This window comes from Monodelphis domestica, chromosome 1 (assembly GCF_027887165.1).
Source record: "Monodelphis domestica isolate mMonDom1 chromosome 1, mMonDom1.pri, whole genome shotgun sequence".
In the NCBI taxonomy this organism is placed as follows: Eukaryota; Metazoa; Chordata; class Mammalia; order Didelphimorphia; family Didelphidae; genus Monodelphis; species Monodelphis domestica.
In genome coordinates, this window is record NC_077227.1 from 662,480,638 (window position 1) to 662,503,860 (window position 23,223).

Consider the following 23,223-nt stretch of genomic DNA (forward strand, 5'->3'; position numbering starts at 1 on the left):
AAATATTCATTTATTTCATTTAAGTTATATATGTGGGAAAACGGAACACTAGTTTTTATGGGGCAGATATGATATTAACTTTGAAGCCCACTTAAAAATTATAGACCAGTTTTCCTATTCATATTAGATCGCAAAATTTAGGTACATATTAACTTCAGAAAAATATGTACTCTTTTTAAAATTATTAATCATTATTATTTAGAATAAAGAAGAAGAAACAGGAAAACCCTTTGCTTAATTCTGACATTCAGTGATGTAAGAACACTAAAACTAATAAATAGAGAGGAATTTTTCAGCACAATAAAAGCATAATAACTAAGCTGAAAGCTGTCATGATATGCAAGACAAGTTACAGTATTTTCACTAACCACAAGGATTATATAAGGATGCCTATTTTTTTTTTTTGCTTTTTACAGCATTTCCCTAAACTACCTATTTTATTAAACCTGTCAGAAAAGGACATAAAGTTATTTGGCATGACCTTTTGGGGGGGAGGGTGAAGCCATATTGGCTCTGGGGAATTACTGCTGCCTTTTCTAAATGTTTCCTAACCATCCTTTCAATAATCTCTTCTAGAGTCTTGCCAGGAAGAGAATTAAAGCTCATAGGAGCATAGATCTAGAACTGAAAGGGAAATTAGAGGTATATTGCAACTTCCTCAGTTAATGGTTGAGGAAACTGAACCCCAGAAATGCTAAAGAACTTGCCCACAGCTACATGGATAATAAACATCAGAAGTAGATGAATCTCTGTTAAACCATGCCATCCTTAGTTCATATATTCTACTGTTTTTCAATTTTTTTTAAATAGTGCATTGTGTTCCCTTCTTCATTCCTTTAGTACTTCTTTCATTTTCCCCAATCTTTCAGAGATATTTGGTAGGTAATGATTTTGCTTTCAGGTCTACTCACTCTTTCAGTATTCTGCATTGTATTTCATTTGGGCCTTATAACCTGAAACCTATTCATGACAACCAGGAATCATTATCTTACTCTCTTCCTATCTTAAGCATCATGTCAATGATTCTTGGTAATTTTTCCTGTTTAAAGGTAAAATTGTTAACAGAAAAGTCACAATCCAACTATGAATCAAATACTTTTACCTTCCCTCTGACATGTCCACCCTGAGCAGTATACCTATCTCTATTTGTATTTTTTCCTTGGTATAGCTAAAATACATCAGAAAATAGTCTAGGGTTTCCCAATCTTCTTTTGTTTCCTAACCTGACTTTTCCAGAGGATCCCCATTTTCATATACTGGTTGGAGCACTTTTGGCTTAAAAAGATTCTAGGACCTGCCAGGAACATGTTACCTACTTTGTATCAAATACCTTTCTTTTTAAAATTCTCATCTCCATGTAACGTGTATAGAATCCCAACTGTCCCAGATTTACAGTCTAGGACAACAAACCCTCAGATGCACAAGGAAGGACATCCAGTCTACTCCATCATTATGCTAAAGTCTTTATTAAACCCTTACTTGAGGATCTTTGCTATGTATTTTGAACAGTTAGTCAAAAAACTACTTTCATACCAGAAAAATGAGGCCCAGTGTTTTCTTCCCAAGGGTTACCTTTCCCCAAAAAATTCCTTCCCTATTTGTGAAATAATATTTTGGCTGACTATGACAGCCAGAGGCAAGCATCAGATTTCTCCTATTGCTTGAATAAAGTGCCAGGAGATCGAGCATTGTGTTGCAGATTACACCGATTTGTACATGTTGCAGCGAGACCTGGCACTTTTCCAAAGAATCTGCTGTGTTAAGGATTTGATTCACTCCAGATAGTTAAGCTGGAAAGTTGTGTTATGCTCTTGATATAACTTGACAAAGGCCAGGAAATTTAATGTCAAGTCTGTCACTCAACACTCATTGCTGCAACCAAGCATCAGCTTCAACTTTGGTTTTCCTGTCTCTCAGCAGTTCAGGATACAAGTAATAAGATTTAATTGTTTATCATTTCAGTTCTAGAAACTGAAGTTAAAATAATAGGACTCTAGAAGGAAATTGTATTATGCAAATATTCAGAAATGACCAACTGGCTGTTAAATGGCCATTTGTATGAGTCAGATAAAAATATATCATGGGACTTACTTTATTTACCCTTACTCTTGAATAGCAGAAAACCCAGAAGCTCATTATCCCTTAGTTGTTTATCAGGGTTTCATGATTTAAAAGAATTATCCCAACAGATAGATGAAACATCTTGGTTTCATGAATGAAATTTTGTACTCCTCTGCTCCAGGCCAATGAAAGCAAAGGAAACCTAGGGATCTAAGTTTTGCTTTTTTCTCTTCCCTGAAGTTCAGCAAACTGAATTTTGGGAGAATAGTGAAGGCAGAGGGCAACATCTCATGAATAAAATGTAGTCATAGAACATTAGCATAGTATAATGAGAAACAAGGTGTAGAGTCAGGAAAGACTTGGGCTCAAATTCTGCTTTTGACAATTATGCCATTCTCATCTTGAGACTTCATTTCTACCCAGAGAACAATGGAGAAGTGTCTGAAACATGGAAAGCGGATACAACATATTACAAGGAACTAGAGTAAAGGAGGTCATCAGTTAACTATACAAATGAATATGATGGGCTGGTTGCATGGTTACCATGAGGATAAAAGGCAACATGGCTAGAATACCCTGCTGGTATCTTGGTAGTATCAGGACGAAGCAAAGAAGACCTTGAACACCCTGAGTTGATTCCCATTGAGAATTTATGGGAGGACATGAGAATGGCACAGAATAGTTTGCAATGCAGTTCATTGGAAGGAACATCCAAGTAGATGGGATCACAAATATATTTGAATATTTGACTATCTACCCAATGCAAACCAATCCAGTGGGCATTTATTGTCTGTAATGTGCAAGAAACTATGGCATTCCTTACTAAATCATTTTGAATATCAAATTGGCTAATGTATATGAAGTACTAGAAAGATCATAAAGTGCTATTTATCAGCCATCATTTAGTCTGAATCTATCCTGCCCCATCTATAGATGTGAAAATGGTTTTAGAGTGGTTAAATGACTTTCCCAATAAGATCTTCCCATTTCTACCCAAAGACCGAACATTCCTAGGAGCCTAGTTTACTTGTCAGAGACAGGATAGTCCTAAGACTATCAGGGTTTTTACTATGGGAAAATTGATCTTGTTTTCTCTTTTTAAAATAACATTCATTTGGCACAAAAACAGTTCTTAATCATCATTCCCTGTCATTGCCATATCTTTCAATCAATAGCCACAAACCTGTCATTTTCTAAAGTAGCCATCATTAAACCATGTAGCAGTAATATAATCTTCAATAACTTTATTAAAGTTAGCCTCTTCAGTGGAAAGATACCACATTCAGACCAAGGCCATTTGATTAAGGTATCACTAACTGTGATTGTGGGATTTGATTTTTTTGTTCCCAGTTAATAACAAAGTAATATCCTGAACTTTCTAAGAGATAGCAACTAATTATCCCCCATTTTCTCTTACAAAGTAGATTAATGACTATAAAGACATCAGATGCTTAAGAGACAGGTGGTCTCGATTCTTGACTTTATTCTCCATTATTTTTGCATTGTGAATGTGACTGAGTTACTTCTTTGTCATTATATTAAAAATGTGACACTTCTAAGGAGATGATCCATTCCTTTTATGCAAACTTTTGTAGTTCCAAAGCCATTTAATTTCAGCTTTATCATCACTAGCCTGTGTCTCTGAACAGAGCTTTTTGATTTGTTGTCCTGTTCTAAATATTCACAGCCACTAATCCACGTTATGGCTTTACAGCCAGCAAATTAAATTATATTAGTTCTAAACACAATGTTTTTGAGCTATAGAAGTTCCATAGCCTTTGAAACCATTAACTTAATTTTATCCAACTCTTATTCTGTAACCTAAGAACCAAACAAACTTTTTTCCTCAAAAAAGAATAATAATAAATTGCTCCCAGGCGGTAACTCCTAGGCCAGTTTTCAGCTGGGACTTAAGTCTTCTGCCTGAATTGTAAATCCCTTAGAGCAGGAGAACTAATGAAAATTGACATGTTGCAATTTTAACTTTTCTGGTCTCACATTTGAATATCTCTCAATTGGCTATCAGAGGTGTACAAAGAGGTAATAAGAGTATTTTTTTTTTTAACAAATAGAACTTGTGCTTGTAAGCAAATGCCATCCTTCAAAATCATATCCTCATTTTTTCATTTCATTTTGTATTGTGATCTTCTTAAAGATGTAATCCAGGATATGAAGTATGACCGTTAAGAAATGAGACCAATTTTTAAATTCCCATATGCACACAAATTCTATTTTTAAACAACCACTGTGCATTTCATAATAACCACCATGGGAAACTATAGACTTATTTCATTAAGTAGCCATTGCTCAAAATATTAGGACCTATCTTAAAATTAATATTACAAACCTGTATTTGGAATTGCTATCTAAACTTATCTCATTGTTTTGACCACATCCTCAATGATGGCAAATCTTCATCCATTGAGGGTTAATTTTTTTTTCAAATAGCCTAAAATCAGTCATAACAAAGGATGGATGATTGTTCTAGATAATATTTTTTATTGAAAGCAAGATGTGACTATTGAATAATGAGACTCATTTTCCTGGGATGCTCTGAAAGCAGTTTTGGAAGAGGAGTTGCAAAAGTTTTTAACAAGGCAGTATTTTAAGAAAAGTCATCATTAAGAACCAAAAGTTCTTGGGAATTCTAAGCAGCACATTTTTCTACAAAGTTGATACCAAGTACTAAATTTCTCGAAACAGCAAACATGAAAACAGCTTTCAATGGTATATGGCCCTGCAGACAATTAATGCAACATGCCAAGAGTATCTAGTTTCTGTGCATGTGTAACAGAGCTGAGAAAAAGAAGGAAACATTTAGTAGACTCTTCAGAAGTTAGAAGCAGGTAATATTCTCATGTTCATAAACCAAGTCTTTTGGAAGACAAAGACTACAATGCCTAATCCATGATAGCTTCTCTCCTGCTACTCTTCATGGTTTTTTAATATTGCTATTTAGAATGAGGTCCTCAGAAAACATTTCAATGACAGCTGATAATATTAACAGCTTAGCTACCTCAAAACTATATACTTAAAATAACCTTTCATATCAGAACTTAGTCATCAGAGTCTATCCATTGCCCCATAGGCAAAGTCTTAAATTTGGGGTTAGCTTTTTTTTGTTGTTGTTCAGCCATTTCAGTCATGTCTAGTTTTTTATGATCCATTTTGGGTTTTCTTGGCAAAGATGCAGGAATAGTTTTCCATTTCCTTCTCCCGCTCATTTTATAGATGAGGACCGAGGCAAATAGAATTAAGTGATTTGTCCAGGGTCACACAGCTAAGTAAGTGCCTGAAGCCAGATTTGAACTCAGGAAGATGAGTCTTCCTGATTTCAGGCCTAGCACTCGTATCTGCTACACCACCTAGCTGTTCAACCTAGTTTGCTTTATATAGAAATAAATCAGTTGCAAGTCCTTGTTGAGAATTAACTGCTTTAACTTTTTGTTAATGATGTACTAAGAAAAGTCATATAAAACTTTTTTGCATCTGTTATTTTTCACTCTATTATGAGTATGTACCTCCAACTCCTACCCCTGATCTATTATCATTTTAAGTCATGCTCATCTCTGCTCCACCAAAAACTTGCATGTATCACAATTATTTGCTATAACAAAGAGGACAGGAGTTTGCCATGATTTGTAGACAGTGATGAAAGTGGCAATTAGTATTGCTGTCCTTTTGATGTAACCACAAAAACTACAGATGTTTCAGAGAAAGCACTATTCCTTTAATTGTATGTGACTATTTGTCTAATAACTTCCTTTATAATTTACTTCATTTGTAAAGCACAGAAGAAATCACCAGTAAAAATTTTTTACCCTTTTGCCAAACTTGAATTCAGATCTCTGGCATTTTTCTAGAAACCAGATATACACAGTCATACAATATGATAATAGTTTGCCTGTGCATACACAATAGTGTTCCCAACTCTAGACCAATCATCTTTAAAGTTTTGTTATTATACATTCATTTCATTCACATTCATGACTCCATTTGGGTTTTCTTGGTACAGATATTGGAGTGGTTTGCCATTTCTTCCTCCAGATCATTGTACAGATGAGAAACTGGGTCAGAAAGGGTTAAGTGATTTGCCCAGGGTCACACAGCTAGTAAGTATCTGAGGCTTAATTTGAGTTGAGAGGAGTGTTTCTCACCCCAAGCCCAACACTTTATCCACTGGGCCACAACTGGCTATTTGTTGTTCCTTTTATTTGATTTTCATTCTTTGCCTTGGTGCTACCCTTTTAGTATTAAGAGTAATAATTATTCACATGAATTATAGTGCTTTAAGATTTACAAAACACTGCATGCCATTAGAGATGCTATTCCTTATGTCTGTTTTCTTTTTATTAAAGAAATAGTTTCAGAAAAGTTAAAACTAGTAGGTATAATTATTTTAAATATGAATACTATGAAAATTTAGTTGAATTGTTCAGTACTTTAAATATTCACATTTGTTTTTTAAAATAAAGGTAGTTGGTATTGAGAATAAAATATTAGTGATCAGAAGTAATGTGAATATTAAATATACATTTCATTTCTTGCAGAAAAAGTATGTCCCTAGAACTATGTTCTTAAAATCAGATTTCTTCTCTAAAAGTTGATTGTTTGAGGTCAATTTTCTTATCCTTGGATGCTCACACTAATTTTAAGTAGAAATTACAGTTTCCAAATTCATACTTAAAAATTGAATTTTACATTTTTCTTTTTTGATGATGTGATAGAATTACTCTAAAACTGATTAAAACTAGAGAATAAAAATCAGCTGTGATAGGACACTTTTAAAATGTTTATAGTGAATAAAGACAACTGAAAGTACTTTACTCTTGTAGCATGTCTCTTACTGTTTGGGACTTAAAATCATATTTGTTTCACTCATAAGACATATGCTAATATTAAGTTATTTTTAAAGTGATTATGTTGCATCACTATTCGTTCTGTGCCATATCATGTTGCTTTAATGTAACAAACTCAGGCCTCTCAGCTCCTAAATGATATTGCTGGAAATTGTTACATAAAAGTGACTACATCTGAAGTCTTACAAAGTTTTAGAAAATTACTGTATCTTGTATAAAATTTCTTATTCTCTATAAAAAGAAAAAACATTAGCTCCTCATGAAAAATATTAGTCATTTCTGATTATTTGGAATTGTGTTTGAAAGGAGGCATGATCTTCAATCATGAGGTCTGTGTTTTAACTTTGTACAGATGTGTTGCTAAAAGAACATGATGTGCTTATTTGTTGCATTTATGCTACTTTCTAACTTTTAAGTAAGATGGATGAAATTATGTATTAAATAAAAAACATGAGTGACTCAGCATGACTTTGTAGGCAAAAAAAAGCTGTTGCGATTCAGTGGCACAAAGAAGTGTGACTTATTTGACTTTAGAAAAAAATTCCATTTAAAATCAACTATGTGGTTATTTCTTAAATTTACCCATGTTTGAAGGAAAATTGCCATTAATTTATGTTGGTAATAATACAATCAGGTTTTTTTAATGGAATCATTTAATTTTTATTTAAATTTTTAAAAAATATAGTTTTTTGGAGCAACTGGGTCACTCAGTGGATAGAGAGCCAGACCAAGAGATGGGAGTTCCAGAGTTCAAGTCTGTTCTAACACTCCTAGCAAATTACTTAACTCCAGTTGCCCAACTTTTACTATTCTGCCTGGGAGCCAATACTTAGCATATATTATTTATGTTCATATGTATGTATATGTTTTTAATAGCTGGTAATTACTATCTCCATTTGTCACTTAACATTTTATGTTTCAAGATCACGTGGGTTGATGGGGATATGACTGGGGCTGTAGACTCTAAACAATCAACCTAGTGCAATTATCAATAATATGGAAATAATAAGTCTTGATCAATGACACATGTAAAACCCAGTGGAACTGCGCATCAGCTACAGGGGGGTGGGGGGGTGAAGGGGAGGAAAAGAACAAGAATCATGTAATCAAATATTCTAAATTAATTAAATAAAATTTTTCAATTAAAAAATAGAATATGCTTTAAAAAAAAACTCACAACATTTTATGTTCCAAACCTTGAACGTAATAGTCTTTAATTGACACTTCTTTTTGAAGACTGGGAATGTGAACCTTCTTGATTTGCAGTGGCTGGAAATTTTACAACCAATTCCTAAACTTTGTATTGAACCTTACTAACAATGCATATTCCCACAATCAAAATTCAGTTTCTGTAAATGGTATCCATAATCAGTGCAATAGGAGATATTAAATGGGCAGAGCACCATACTAGGGAGGTGCTATATGCATATATTTAATATACTTGAAAATCCAGCAAGATTAAGGTTGGCCATTTATTGGATAATATCTATACCCAGTTTACTTTATGATTCCATTCTCTCTGAATTTGATTACCATTTTCTTACTTATCCAACCTTGTTTTATCTTTATCAAAGTTTTCTAAATAAAAAAAAGCATTTAACTTTGTTCTCAGCAATACCGTATCTCAATAGAGGGGATCAGTGTATAGCATGAGAACTGACTCCAACCTGATCTTTTTTATTGATTTTTGTGGCAAGTGCCCTTAGACTTTCTTTGGGTAAGAGTGAAAATGATTTATAAAGTATGCACACAGCTTAACCAGGCTTCTGTGTATTCTTCATCTTCATCACTTCCTACTGCAGAGTACTATTCAATTGCACTCAGTTACCAAGATTTCTTTAGCCCTTTTACATTCAGTTAACATCTACTTTGGTGTATTCATTTTCAAAAAACAATTGCAGAAATTAAATCAGTGTATGTTGTAATCTAGATGGGTATGACACTTTATTCCAAAGAGCATTACACTCATTCATTCAACAAAATTTTATTAAATTTTTTCAATGTGTAGATCACTATGCTAAGTTCTAAGGAACTTAAAACGTTTAGAGAAGACATACTTACTGCTTTCTTGGAACCTTCTGCTTACTTTTTAGGAGGGTGACACAAATCTATAATGCACAATATTATATAGTCATGGTAGAAAGGTACATTAGAAGTATGGAAGAGTTCTAGATTTAACCCTTGAGAAGTACCATGTAGGTACTATTACTCACTTTGGTGGGAGGAAGCAGAGGTTGGGAAAGGATCAGAGATTACATAATGTTCATTAGAGGAGGTTTCTTGGGTTTAGGCTTTAAAGAATGGGATAGGAATTCAGTGGGTAAGGTGGGAAGGGAAGATGTTACAGGCCTTGGGAATACCATAGGATCTCAGTTTATACAAATCCAACAAATTCAGATATATGGGATTGGCAATTCAAAAAGATAAAAGACAGAAAAATATGTGAAATAAACTTTTAAAATTCTGTGCTAAATTCACATCATTCTCCCAAGCAGTGTAAAATCTTGTAGCATTTTGCCCAATTGCACTCAGTTCTGCCTCTATTAAGCATTACTGTGAGTCATTACATTGTTTTATGCCAAATATTAGCTTCCCCATATCAGTCTTTGTCTGGAGTTCTTACTTGTAACAAGTCATGTCAGAGTAGTGCTTCTCTTTATTTTATTAACACTATTTAGTTATTAATAATGACCATAAAGCACTAGATCAGTGGTGCTGCCAGCTCTAACAAACCTAAGAAAAGTCTTAAAGTACCTAGTTATGTTCATATAAGAAAAAATAATTAAATAATAAGGTTCCATATTATATACCATTTTTTAACTTACACAAAGGACCTTGGATTTGAAAGCCTGGAGGCTAGATGGTGTAGGAGGTGTTCAGAAGTTAGGTAGTATTTTGCATATTTAACTGCTTTGAAGGAGGTAAGAGTAAAAAGGTAAAGTGGCCCCCAGTTGTGGAGTATTATCCTTGTTTGTGGGCAGGTATTCCATCCTTATTTTGGGGGTAAAAAACTGTGAACCAGAAGTTAAATGAATTATTCATACCCACGTAGCCAAGCAAATGAGAGAAATAATCAATGCAGAAAACCAGGTCGGCCTGCTCTCCCTTTAGTGCTGTCTCCACTGAATTACTAGTTCTTGTGCAATGTATTTGAATACTTCTCTTTAGTTACATTTGTTAGTAATAAAATATTCCTCTTTGTCAGAGATTTAATATGTGAGTACAACGTTGTTCTAGGAAGCATGGAACACCCAGATGGGTGGTGGATAAGGGGAAACAACCAGGGTATTTGAAAGGTACTCAGCTAATAGCTATTCAGTTGTAGTTTAATAAAACACGGTGAATGCCAGGGAGATCTAGTCAGCAATGCATGGATTATTTAGGAAGCTGAATAAGGAAGTTGGTTGTTGATAAAGATTGTCTCATTACATCTGCCATGTCAGTCAGAACTTAGACAACTGTTTCCTGTCTCTGGGACATTTTCATGGCACAGTCCATCCATCAGCCCCAACAGTTAGCAACTACCCTTCTCAGCTGTGCTGTGGAGATTCTGTGCATGGACACACAGGCATGCACGCACACAATCTTTCCTACTCCAACACATCTTCTTTTCCTCTCAGATTACCAATTTCCTTTCAGGTCAACAAAGATTCGGTGCCTGCTATTCTAGGTACTAGAGTCTGAAATATGAGAGATTTTCTTATCCAATGGGGAAGTTAAGGCATATAAGCATCTATAATACAGTGAGTTAAAAGTGCTTTTGGAAAAGTACAATCAAATTGCTATGGTGGTATTCAGTTGTTTCAGTCATGTCCAGGTCTTTGTGACCCCATGTGGGGTTTTCTTGGCATTTTGCATTTCTTTCTCCAGCTCATTTTACAGATGAGGAAACTGAGACATATAGGGGTAAGTGGCTCGCCTAGGGTCACACAGCTAGTAAGTGTCTCAGTCTAGATTTGAACTTAGGTCTTCCTGACTCCAGGCCTAGTGCTATGGGAGTACACAAAAGAAAGTACAATAAGGTTAAATGGGGAAAGTAAAGAAGAGGATCAGAGAGTGTTTGGGTGGGTTGGGGTGGGTCAGCATGCATATGCACACATATGTATATATATATATATCAATGGAAACTTTGGATGGGGTTGAGGATAGGTATTCATCAGTCAAAAATGTCAGAAAATATTCTGAACAAAAAGAACAACATGAACAAAACCAAGGAAAATCCATTGTGTGTTTAGAAAATTGCTAGTAGTCCAATTTGGCTAAAGCAGAATCAGTGTCAATAGGACTAGAGGATGATAAAAGCTGAAAGGCTATGTTGGAGGACCTTATGTCATGCTAGTTTAAGAAGTTTGGACTTTCTTCTCTTAAATCAGAATCCCCAAGTGACATTTTAAAAAAATTTCCTTGTCTACTTTCGACATCATTAGTTCACCAGGTAAAATAGCTTAAAACTCTGAATGCTAAGTGTTTTAAAGGAAAGATATTTGTAAATTTTTTTTTTCAAAAAAGCTGCTTTTATTCCCATAGCAGCAGGATAAGACCTGAAGAAATTTTGATCTTAGACAGTTTGTCATTTTTTAATTGGCAAATTGGGAATTCTCTCTCCTATATAGGACAATAACAGCCACTTCTGGAACCTAAAGGAAGGTCTCTTTTCTAGTAAGATACAGCATCACAGACTTGAAATCAAAAAACGATCCCTTAGCAGTGTTACAGCAACCAGTCCAAGGGGTATAAAGTGAAATTCAAATATCTAAAAAATACTATATTGACCAACATAATGACTGGAAGAATGACCTTAAATTGGGGGACATGGGTTCAAATCTTGTTTCTGACTTGGTGTTGTGATTGTGAGCAAAAGCTGCTTAATTTTTCAGTGTCTGTAGGCAACTCCCTAATCCTGTCCAGTGAGTTGCCCGTCTAGATCAATGGAAGTGGTAGGAATTACCTCACTAATAGAATCACAGATCTGGACTCTATTACTCGACCACTTGAGGTTCCTAAATACCAATACTGGGAATTTCAAAGAAGTAAGCTATAGCCAAATGTTCAGGTATAAAATGCATTTTAGGTTCATTAATATAAAATACATATATCATCATATTGCTAAACTTCAGAGGCTGAGCAATTAAGATATAGCCATAAACCAAAGGGAAATGGTAAGTATAGTGAAAGTATATTTATGTTATATATTTATCATATATAATAAGTAATTATTTTGTAGTTATTGCTTAATCATTGCACTTTCTTTACTCCCCACCCCTGTGGAATCATAGTTAAAGAAAATTATTTTTATTTTCATAAAAATGAACATGGTTAATATAGATGACCTAATTTTGATGACTATTGATGCCATTTGAGAATAATGTTTTAAAGTAAGTACATTGGTGATTTCCTCATCATTTTGCAAAAAGGGCCCAGTTTTACTGTCATATAAGTGCTGTGATGCTATATATTATACAATAACAAAGCTGTGTATATAACAAATTAGTTTGGTTTTCATGTAGTTAATTCTTCCCCTTCTTTATCTCCTCCCTCCACCCTGACTCTTAGATTAATTTAGCTTACAACCAGTTTTCCTACTTGGAGGGTTTTGAAAGCATGAGTTAAATAACACCACCGTAATGGTTTTATGGTTTGCGCAACTCTCTATGCACATTTCCTCATTTGATCCTGTCCTATTTATTATCTCCCTTTTTCAGATGAGGAAATGAGATTAGGAAAAGTCAAGAGACTTCCCAGGGTTACACAAGTAATAAGTGTCTGAGTCAGAATTTAATAAACCTATGCCTTCCTGGCTACAAGTAAAATACTCTATTTACTATGCCACATAAGATTTTTTTTTTTAAATCAATGACTGAGATGGTCAGGTAAAGGAAATGTAGGAATACTGAGTTAAAATTTAGTCTACAACATCTAGCAAAGTTTAGGACACACCAGTAATTTATCACCAAGTATTTAATATATATATTGACCTATGTTTATGTTTTTGTACATTTCAGAGGTAAATGAAAATAAAGGAGTAAATGATGAAGGAAATTTAATGATCCTGGGTAAAAAATTAAAGGATTTGTTTTGTTTTTACTGTTGAAGGTTTTTATCTCTAATTGGTGGCAACCTCTGTGAAATTGGAAAACCAGAAATACAACAAAAAATAAATTCACTTCTTCAAAGGGAAGAAATAGGAGAAATTGCTAAAAGATTGGGAACAACAGTGCATACACTTCAAATCATCATTGATGGTCTAAATCAACCTGAAAGCTTTGACTTCCGAACAGGTAAGGAGTGAATATTGTAAATACTTACATTCTCATTTTGCACTTACTTTTTCATATCTCATCACTTTTACATTTTTTCATTTGTCCATCAACAGGGTGTCTCATCTCAGAATCAAACCTGTCTAAAACTGAATTCAGGTTCCTCACAAAACTAATGTCTTTTCTGAACTTCTCTGTTCTTGTTGAGGGTACTACCACCATTCTTCCAGGCACTCAGAGTTTACAACCTTGGCATGGTACTTCACTCCTTCCCTCTTCCTCACTCCACATATTACAAAAGTTGTCAAATATTAAATCTTTCCATTTTCACTGTATTACTTTCATCTCTCCCCTTCTAGCTATTCACATACATTCTAATTCAAACCCTCACAACCTCTCTACTAGACTATTTCAGTAGCCTTCTCATTGATCTCTCTACTTTAACTCCCAAAGTAATATTTTTTCATTTCAAGTTCATTCGTTTCACTTTCTCACTTAATATAGTCCAATGGCTCCCTCTTTCCTCTCAGATCAAATATAAGCTCCTCTGTTTATCTTTTAAAATCTTTCACAAACTGGGTCCAATCTACCTATCTCTCCCTCCTATGTGCTGCTCACCCTGCTCATAGATGGCCTAATTTAGATTATGTAAATAGAATTGCTGTGCATTCAGCCACTTGTGCAGAGTCAGTCTGAGTGACCCCATGTTTAAACCTTGTCACTCCATCAGGTCAGCCAGGCTACAGGATGTGGTGGTCCGAAAACTCCTTGGGCAGGGACCCTAATCCCTTCTCCCTCAGACACTGTAATGGAGGAGGAGGAGCTGAGGCAGCACTAATCATACTCTATCAGTCAACCTACTTTTGCCATCCTCTGGAACTTGTTTCTACCTGTCTCATAAGAGCGGCAGAACAGCTAGAAGGCCTTACTGGACACAGTCAGCTGCTTGCTGCCTCGGTGTGCTCAGAAAATATTTCTGCCTTTCCCAGAATTGCCTCATTGACCAGGGCAGGCCTGAACCAAGATGTTATTTTAAGAACACCCCCCAACCCCTTTGTGACATTTAAAGCATTTTATAACCCATCCCCTTCCCTTTCTGTTCTTACACTTGACTTTTCGACAGCAATGGCCAAACTGTTATTCCTAGAAAAAGAAGCTCCATCTCCTATCTCCATGCTTTTATACAGGCTGTCCCACAGACCTAGGATTCTTTTCCCCTCATCTATATCTCTTTGTTTCCCTGATTTTCTTCAAGATTAAATCCAGATCCTACGTTCCCCAAGAGGCCTTTCCTAGTCTATCCCTGCCCCAACTGTTAATGGTTTCCCCTCCCAGACTGCTTTCCATCTACTCTATAAATATCTTATAAATGCCACCTCATTGTTAATATCTTGTCTTCCCATTAGAATGAGAGGTCTTAAGGGCAAAGACTGATTTTGCCCTTCTTTTTATCCTTGGCATTAACAGTGGTTGGCATATAGTCATAGTAAATGCTTAGATACTTGTTGACTAACCAACTCTACTGTACACCCAAACTGGCCTTCTTGTTCCTCACTTGGGATACTGCCTCTCTACATCCTGCTCTCACTGTCCTCCATACCTGAAATGCTTTCCCTTCTTTACTTCTATCTCTTAGAATTGCATCTGTCTCTTTCTTTCAAAGTGTTCTCCAGATGACACCTTACAAGAAAAGTCTTTTCTCATCCCCACTTTTATATCTGCATTATTTACATCTTGTAGTGTAAGCTGCTTGAGAGCATAGATTATTTCATTTTTGTCTTTGTATCCCTGGTGCCTATCATAGTGCCTGGCATGTAGTAGGTGCTTAATAAATGCTTATTCACTGGTAGATACTTTTTTTTAAATTCTTCCCTGCTGTCTTAGAATCAGTACTAAGTATCAGTTCCAAAGCCAGAGTAGTAATGACTAGGCATTGGGGGTTAAGTGACTTGTCTAGGATCACACAGCTAGGAAGTGTCTAAGGCCAGATTTGAGCTTAGGATTTCCCATTTCTAGGCATGGCTCTCTATCCACTGAGCCACCTACCCGACCCCCTTAGGGATTCTTTTGATCCTCACAGCAAAGAAAAAAACTGAAACAAATGGAGGTAATGACTTACCAAGTTGGCATCAGGTCAAGATTTCTGACTCAGTTATCTAAATGAGATAATATTTGTTAAGTTCTTAGCTCAGTGCCTAGCACACAGTGTGTACTTAATAAAAGCTTGTTTGCTTCCCTTCTCTTCTGCAATTTTTCCCATTATATTCAACTTAATACAGTCATATGTCCATATGTGTGTCACCCCTTGTCCCCAAACACTTCCCTGATGAATTCCTGACTCTAGTGACATCACCTGTATAGAATTCAGAAGCCCTTTGTGAAACAAGTCAGAACCTGTGGAGTGAATCCAGTCTCTACATAACAGCCTTGAGATCCTTGCTTGGGGTAGTCAAAATGACCCTAAAGAAATTAGAGACTTTTCCTATATTTTCTCCTTACTCACACTGCTCTTTACTTTCACCATAAATAATGAGAGTATTCTTAACAACCAGAGTAAGGGGGAAGAATGCCCACAAACAAGTCGACCTAACCATGATTTCCAAAGTGTCTTCAGATTGCTAACAATCATGATTTTTATGGTTAGTGTGTTATAAGATTTAGAACTAGAAAGGAACTAATCGTTCATTAACCCCACCCCTTCATTTTACAGATTTATGACTTTTAAAAGTTGAAAGATTTCTCTATTCTTCCATTGAAGTCCTGCTCTGAAGTTGTCTTGCACTTCATTGTGGCATGCATGGAGGTGCCTGTGAGTCCTCAGTAGACTTACTTCCTGCAGTTCTTGCAGGTCCTATAAAGCTGGGAAGGCCTAGCTTTGGGCAGCATTTGTTCTTGGGCCAGTTTCACTAAGTTCTGAATAGCTCATCACCAAGTGATGATTTTTCTTTTTTGTTTTTTAAACCCATACCTTCTGTCTTAGAATCAATACTAATTATTGGTTCCAAGGCAGAAGAGTGGTAAAGGCTTGGCAACTGGGATTAAGTGCTTGTCAAGGGTTACACAGCTAGGAAATGTCTGAGACCGTATTTAAATCCAGGACCACTCATCCTCAGGCCTGGCACTATCCACTAAATGCCACATTTTCTCAAAAAGTACTTACTTTCCCAGGGCCACAGTCACTTTCTCCTAAATCTTTTCTCATTTTCCCTAAGTATTTTTCAATTGACGTTCAATACAATCAACTCCATCTAGAGTAACACTCTTGGTAGATATACTATTTATAGTATTTATAACTGAGTATACCAAAAGTTTCTTAGATTTAGGGTGGGATGTAGCCTTGTCTGTCAAAAATGTTAAAATGTTGATGTTACAGACTTTTCAAGGAGAATTTTCAGCTGTCCCATGACTCAAGCTGTCTTCAGGAACATGTTAAGTAGTTCCTGACTGATTTCCCATGCAAAATTAAAATAAGCAGCTGATCAGGAATCCTTGGGGAATCTGAAGCAGCTGGTTGCCTGCAAGAATGGGGAGAGAAAGGAGCATTCAAGCATTGAATAATTCCTTTGGGTCCTGACAGCCAATCTCATCTTTGGGCCTGATCCTCTATGTGGTTTTACTTTGCATGGACATGGCCTTTTTTCAGTGTGATATTACATTACAACAGGTTTCTTTCTCTGCAGAATTATATGTCATACGGAGTTCAAATTTCAGAGGTTTTTTTGTAGTATGGAAAAAAGATGTGTGTGTGTGTGTGTGTGTGTGTGTGTGTGTGTGTGTGTGTCTGAATTTTCTTTTAGTGTTATGATTTGTTGGAGGGATGGGGCGAATAGGTGGGGAATGAGAAACAAACTGACTAATCACTTGTTGAGGCAAATGTCAAAAGATGACTTCAGCGAGCTGTCAGAATGGAGCATGACAGTTGTGGAGGAGGAGGAGGAGATGAAAAGGGAGAGGGGATAGAAATGAGGCTATAAGTATAAGTGGGAGTTTTGAATATGGAATGTGTTCTTTATTGCCATAAACAATGCTTGACAATCCTAAAAAAAGGAAACCCAGGGAAAAAACAATCCACAAGTAATCCACAAGCCTCATTTCAACCATTAGTTCTAGCCTCCTTCCATATTTAGTCCTTTTTGTTTTTTGTTTGTTTGTTTTTAAACCCTTACCTTCCTTCCATCTTAGACGTTTTGGTTCTAAGGCAGAAGAGCGCTAAGGGCTATGCAATGGGGGTTCAGTGACTAGCCCAGGATCACATGGCTAGGAAGTATCTGAAACCAGATTTGAGCCTAGGACTTCGCATCTCTAAGCCTGGCTCTCAATCCACTGAGTTACCTAGCTGCCCCCTTCAAGCCTTTTTACATGAGAATTTGCTCACAAAGAGCCAGCTTGATGTCAGTTCAACTTCTTTCTTCCTTTCTCACTGGCCTATGAGAAAGATACTAATGAATATAGTTAATAATAATAGTAACTACATGTATATGTGGTTTTTTTAAGGTTTGTAAAGCACTTTATTAATATCATCCTCATCATAACCTTAAGATAAGTGTTGTTATTAACCCCATTTTATAGATGAGGAAACTGAGACATACTTGTCCAGTAAGTGTTTGAGACAGGATTTTAACTCAAACCTTCCTAATTCTAATCCTAAAGGGCTAGTTCTGGCCCTTTGAAGAGAGAAGAATAATTCAGAGTCTAAATAGTCAAGGATAGGTCACAAGTGATTGTGTAAATATAATGACATTTTCTGGAAACCATTCCATTGGTCTCTATGTTTGTGAGATTTTCATTCATGTTATTACCCAAAGTTATTGTTTTCCTAATCAAGCAGATTCTGCAAAGGCAAAACCAGCATCATCCTCATTTTTATATCCTTCACAATGCCTCCTACCCCAGTGTTACAGGTCCTGTCTTATAAAACAGGAGAGAATCAAAACATGTCGATAGATGAATGAGTTTGAAAATTCTGTGGATAGACAGAGCCTCCAGTCAACTGTTCTATATTCTCCTTGGCACCTAATCAATATTGTGATATCATTAGACAAAAATCATATTTTTCTCTGCCCTTCAGCTAGTAATGAATGACTCTATGGCCTTACAGCTTTTTTTTTAACTCACTTGGTATTATATTGGTGTGATTTTTAATAAGTTTCTTCAAATTGTTTTATGTGTGCAAGTCTGACCTCTCTCCCAACTAGATTGTAATTAACTAAGGACAGTTTCTGGTCCTTTCAGATCCCTCATGGTACTTAATTAATGTAGGGTTAGGCATACAGTGAGTACCCAGCTAGTCCTCATTGACTGATAAATATTGTGACTAAGAAATATAGTACTGTAACTGGTTTTGATTTTGTCTTTTTTTCCCCCCTTTTTCTTAAAGATTTTGATAAACCTGACTTCAAGAGGAGCATAGTCTGCCTAGAAGATCTGAATATTGGGACAATTCTCACTGGAAAGGTCGAGAATGCTACTCTCTTTGGGATTTTTGTGGATATAGGAGTTGGCAAGTCAGGGCTGATTCCTATCCGAAATGTTACAGAAGCAAAGCTTTCTAAAGTGAAGAAGAGGAGGAGTCTTAGTCTGGGCCCTGGCGAGAGAGTGGAAGTTAAAGTGATCAATATTGATCTTCCCCGAACTCGGATAACCCTAGACCTCATTCGTGTTTTGTGAGCGTCTCACTGGAAACCAAACTTTTATTTAATTTTATTTTTACCAATCATAGTTCAAATATGTAAGAACTTATCAGGGGATTAGAAATAAGTCATGTTATCAGGAGTTTCTGAACATTCCCTTTCTTGGTCACTGCCTGTTGTGATGACTAAGGAGACTAAATATTTCTTTTCTTTATTCCAACCTCAAAGCAGACACACACCAAAGAGCCTAACTTGGCCTGTTTGGTGATATTTTTCTGAGTGAAAGTGGCTTGTCATTAATGAATGTTTAGCCATCTCTTCCTCTCTTTAAAAAACAATTTGATTTCCACATATAGCACATCTCCTTTACAAATTTGTCTTCAGGTGGCCTACTAACATGTAGGGTGATTCTCCACGCAGTTGGGATGCCATGGCATGAATTATATGTTGGGCATATGTCCATTTTGTGAGTTATATATGATATTTCATATGTACTTTGTAATGGCAGTATATGAATCTTTTGTTCATTGCCCCTCTAAACTAAACATTTCTATAGGTCCAACTGTAACTGTAGCTTTGGGTTCAAAGTTATTGTGGAAAAGTCATATGTGTTTTGCTATCTATAATAAAACTTTCATCCAGCAAACTTGCTTTCATTCTGATGATTGTCCAATGAAATGTAAAGGAGTCATAGTTGGAAAATATTCATTTATAGGAGAATGTCACCAGACATATCAATTTTCCATGGAAACTACTAAATGACCTTGAAATGCTTTCAAAGTGAGAGCACCATCCTGTTATATAGTATAGCACTGATAGACTCAATTTCAGGAATCAGTTAATAGCATCCCAGCCTGATGTTAGCATAGGTGTTAGTTGTGACAAATCTTGGGGATGATAAAATATGTATTCAAAACCTGATGCCAATGAGCAAAGAGTTCTTGGGTCAGACTTACATATATATATTTTCAATAATTCATATGATTGACTTACACTGAATCTTCCTATCAGAGAAATTAACTTGAGATTTAAACTGTTGGGCAAAACTATTAGCAACTGAGGCATTTCAAGTAAGCTGCACCTGGAGTTGTGAATGCTATAGGCAGACTAAGCACATGAAAAAGTGTTCTAAATCTCTTATAATTAGAGAAATGCAAATCAAAACAACTCTGAGGTACCACCTTACACCTAGCAGATTGACTAATATGACAGCAAAGAAAAGTAATAAATGTTAGGAGAGGATGTGGCAAAATTGGGACACTAATGCATTGCTGATAGAGTTGTGAATTGATCCAACCATTCTGGAGGGCAATTTGGAATTATGCTCAAAGGGCTTTAATGACTCCCTGCCCTTTGATCCAGTCATACCACTGCTGGGTTTGTGCTCCAAAGAGATAATAAGGAAAAATACTTTTATGAAAATATTTATAGCTACGCTCTTTGTGGTGGCAAAAAATTGGAAAATGAGGGCATGCCCATCAATTGGAGAATGGCTGAACAAATTGTGGCATCTGTTGGTGATAGAATACTGTTGTGCTAGAAGGAATAATGAACTGGAGGAATTTCATGTGAACTGGAACAACCTCCAGGAATTGATACACAGCAAAAGGAACAGAACCAGGAAAACATTGTGCACTGAGACTGATACGCTGTGGCACAATTGAACATAATAGACTTCTCTACTAATAGAAATGCAATGATACGGGACAATTTTGAGGGACTTAAGAGAAAGTACACTATCCACATCCAGAGAAAGAAATATGGGATTAGAAACACAGAAGAAAAATATTTCCTTGATCACATGGTTCAATGGGGATATGATTGTGGATGTAGACTCTAAATGATCACTTGATTGCAATTGTTAATAATATGGAAATAGGTCTTGACCAATGATGCACCTTGACCTAGGCTATAGGAAGGGGGAGGAGAGGGGGTAGGAAATAATATGAATCATGTAACCATGGAAAAATATTCTAAATCAAATAAATAATTTTCAAGGAGATACAAGCAGTCTGAAAAGCTTAATTTTATCATCTGAATAAACATCATGGAAATGCTGATAGTCAGGAAACATGTCTGACTAGGATTCCTGGAGGAAAAAGGTTTATCAAAGGCCAAGGGACTTTCAGATAGCTTCTTCCTTGCTAATTGGTGGAACACCTGGCTGAAACCACTTGTTCTATTGTTTTCGTAATTAGGTTTGTAAGCTGATGTAAAAAACTTTTTGGTATCTCCTTTGTGTTATCTGAGAAACTAATTTGAAATATTAACATTTTAAATAAACCCTCTGGATGAAAGGTCAGAGAGGCAGTATGTCTTTCTATTTCCATGCTACTTCTATCTTTTGTTTCTCATTTCCCTCTATGTGTCTTTATCTCCCAGCTTAACCTTTTCTCCTTTGTTTTCCAGTCCCTGGCTTCCCTCCTAGGTCAGAGTACCCACACAGGTTATTAGAGAGGCTTGCACTCTTCAATTGGCACCATGGGGTGCCAATTGAAGAGGACCATCCCCCACCTTAGCCCCTTTCCCCATTTGTTTTCCCAGTCCTTGGCTTCCTTTCTAGGTTATTAGAACCCAGGTAGATCTTTGAAGGGGCTGGGCCACTTCTTGTTAGCTTGTAAACTTCTGACTTTGGCACTTTGGGGGCAGAAAAGTTGTTAACTTTCTGTCCTCCTTCCTCCCCCCCCACCCTCCCAAGGAGGTGGTGAGATTGGACCTGCACTGTAATTTTTTTTTAATTTTTAAAAAAATTTTATTTAATCAATTTAGAACATTATTCCTTGGTTACAACAATCCTATTCATTCCCTCACCTTCCCTCCCCCCCCCCCCTTCCAGTAGTCAATGCACATTTCCACTGGGTTTTATATGTGTCCTTGATCAGAACCTATTTCCATGTTGTTGATGTTTGCACCAGGGTGATCATTTAGAATCTACATCCCCAATTATATCCCCATCCACCCATGTGATCAAGCAGCTGTTTTTCTTCTGTTTCTACTCCCACAGTTTTTCCTCTGGATGTGGATAGCATTCTTTCTCGTAAATCCCTCTGAGTTGTTCAGGGTCATTGCATTGCTGCAAATAGAGAAGTCCATTACGTTCGATTATACCACAGTGTATTAGTCTCTGTGTACAATGTTCTCCTGGTTCTGCTCCTCTCACTCTGCATCACTTCCTGGAGGTCGTTCCAGTCTCCATGGAATTCCTCCACTTTATTATTCCTTTTAGCACAATAGTATTCCATCACCAACATATACCACAATTTGTTCAGCCATTCCCCAATTGAAGGGCATCCCCTCATTTTCCAATTTTTTTGCCACTGTTATGGGGTTTGGATGTGTACCCCTGGGGTTTGGGAAGAATACCTTTTGCAAGAATGCAAGACTACACAACTTAGCTTAAAAACAAAAAGAGAAATTTATTAATTTAGAAAGTAATGTTGAGAATGGCCAGGAGGATAGCAAGGTGGGACAGCAAGATGGGGAGCAGTTCATTGGGAGAACAGCATGACAGCATGGGTGGAAAGGCTGTCCCCCAGACGACATCATTCTGGGGTTTTTATACTCTTTAGATGCTATGTCCTGGTGTGATTATGACCTAGATATTAGTCCCTCAGGCATTTGGTGGGGTGAGGTGGTCATCTGACTGGGATCTGCCTGGAGGCATAAAGATTCAACTGTTTGTCCATCTTAAATCTAGAGGACAATCAAGAAGGATAAACATCTCAGGACCCTGGGGGGGGGGGGCATTGGGTGTTTCTAGGTTTAGTCACAAGGATGCAAGGGAGTTTCCCTGATAATAGCCTGGGTTTCTGGGGGTACAGTGCCCATGTCACCACCACAAAGAGTGCAGCTAGGAATATTCTTGTACACGTCTTTTTCCTTATCTCTTTGGGGTATAAACCCAGCATGCACTGCAATTTAAGCACCATATCGAGTTGCAGCCGAAACATATCAAGCAATCAAGTCGATCAACAGACATTTATTGTTTTTACAGTGGGCCAAAAACACTGCCAGAGATACAAAGAAAGGCAAAGACCCAGTCCTTGGCCCAAGGATATCACATTCTAATGGCAAAAGCAATCTACAAATACCCTGCATAAAAAAATCTCTACAATGAAAATGGAGGTAAAGCCACTAGAAAGGAGAGTGAGAGGTCTCCTGCAAAAGAACCTGATTCATCAGGGAAACCAGGAGCCAGAGAAAAGGAGAGGAAAGTATTCCTTGCTGTTCATTGAACAAGACACTCTCATGACTCAAGGCATTTTCAGTTGTCATCACCCACTCCAGAAATGTTCCCTCTCCTCATCTCTGCTACCTAGCTTCTTTGGGTTTCTTGAAGTCTCAACTGAAACTCTACCTTCTGCAAGAAACCATTCTCAGTCTTTATCTTAGTGCCTCCTCTTTGAAACTACCCCC

General features: G+C 36.6%; 1 protein-coding gene across 3 annotated transcripts in view; it reads left to right on the forward strand.

Moving 5' to 3' along the window:
* Nucleotides 1-19,453, forward strand: part of SRBD1 (S1 RNA binding domain 1) — a 355,867-nt gene extending 336,414 nt beyond the window's left edge. For all 3 annotated transcript variants that reach the window (XM_056821193.1, XM_056821253.1, XM_056821129.1), the window contains exons 21-22: nt 13,014-13,198; nt 18,555-19,453. In XM_056821193.1, coding sequence (XP_056677171.1) covers nt 13,014-13,198; nt 18,555-18,844 — 475 coding nt within the window. In that variant the 3' untranslated portion in view covers nt 18,845-19,453. The remainder of the gene's footprint in view (nt 1-13,013; nt 13,199-18,554) is intronic.
* Nucleotides 19,454-23,223: the final 3,770 nt, after the last annotated feature.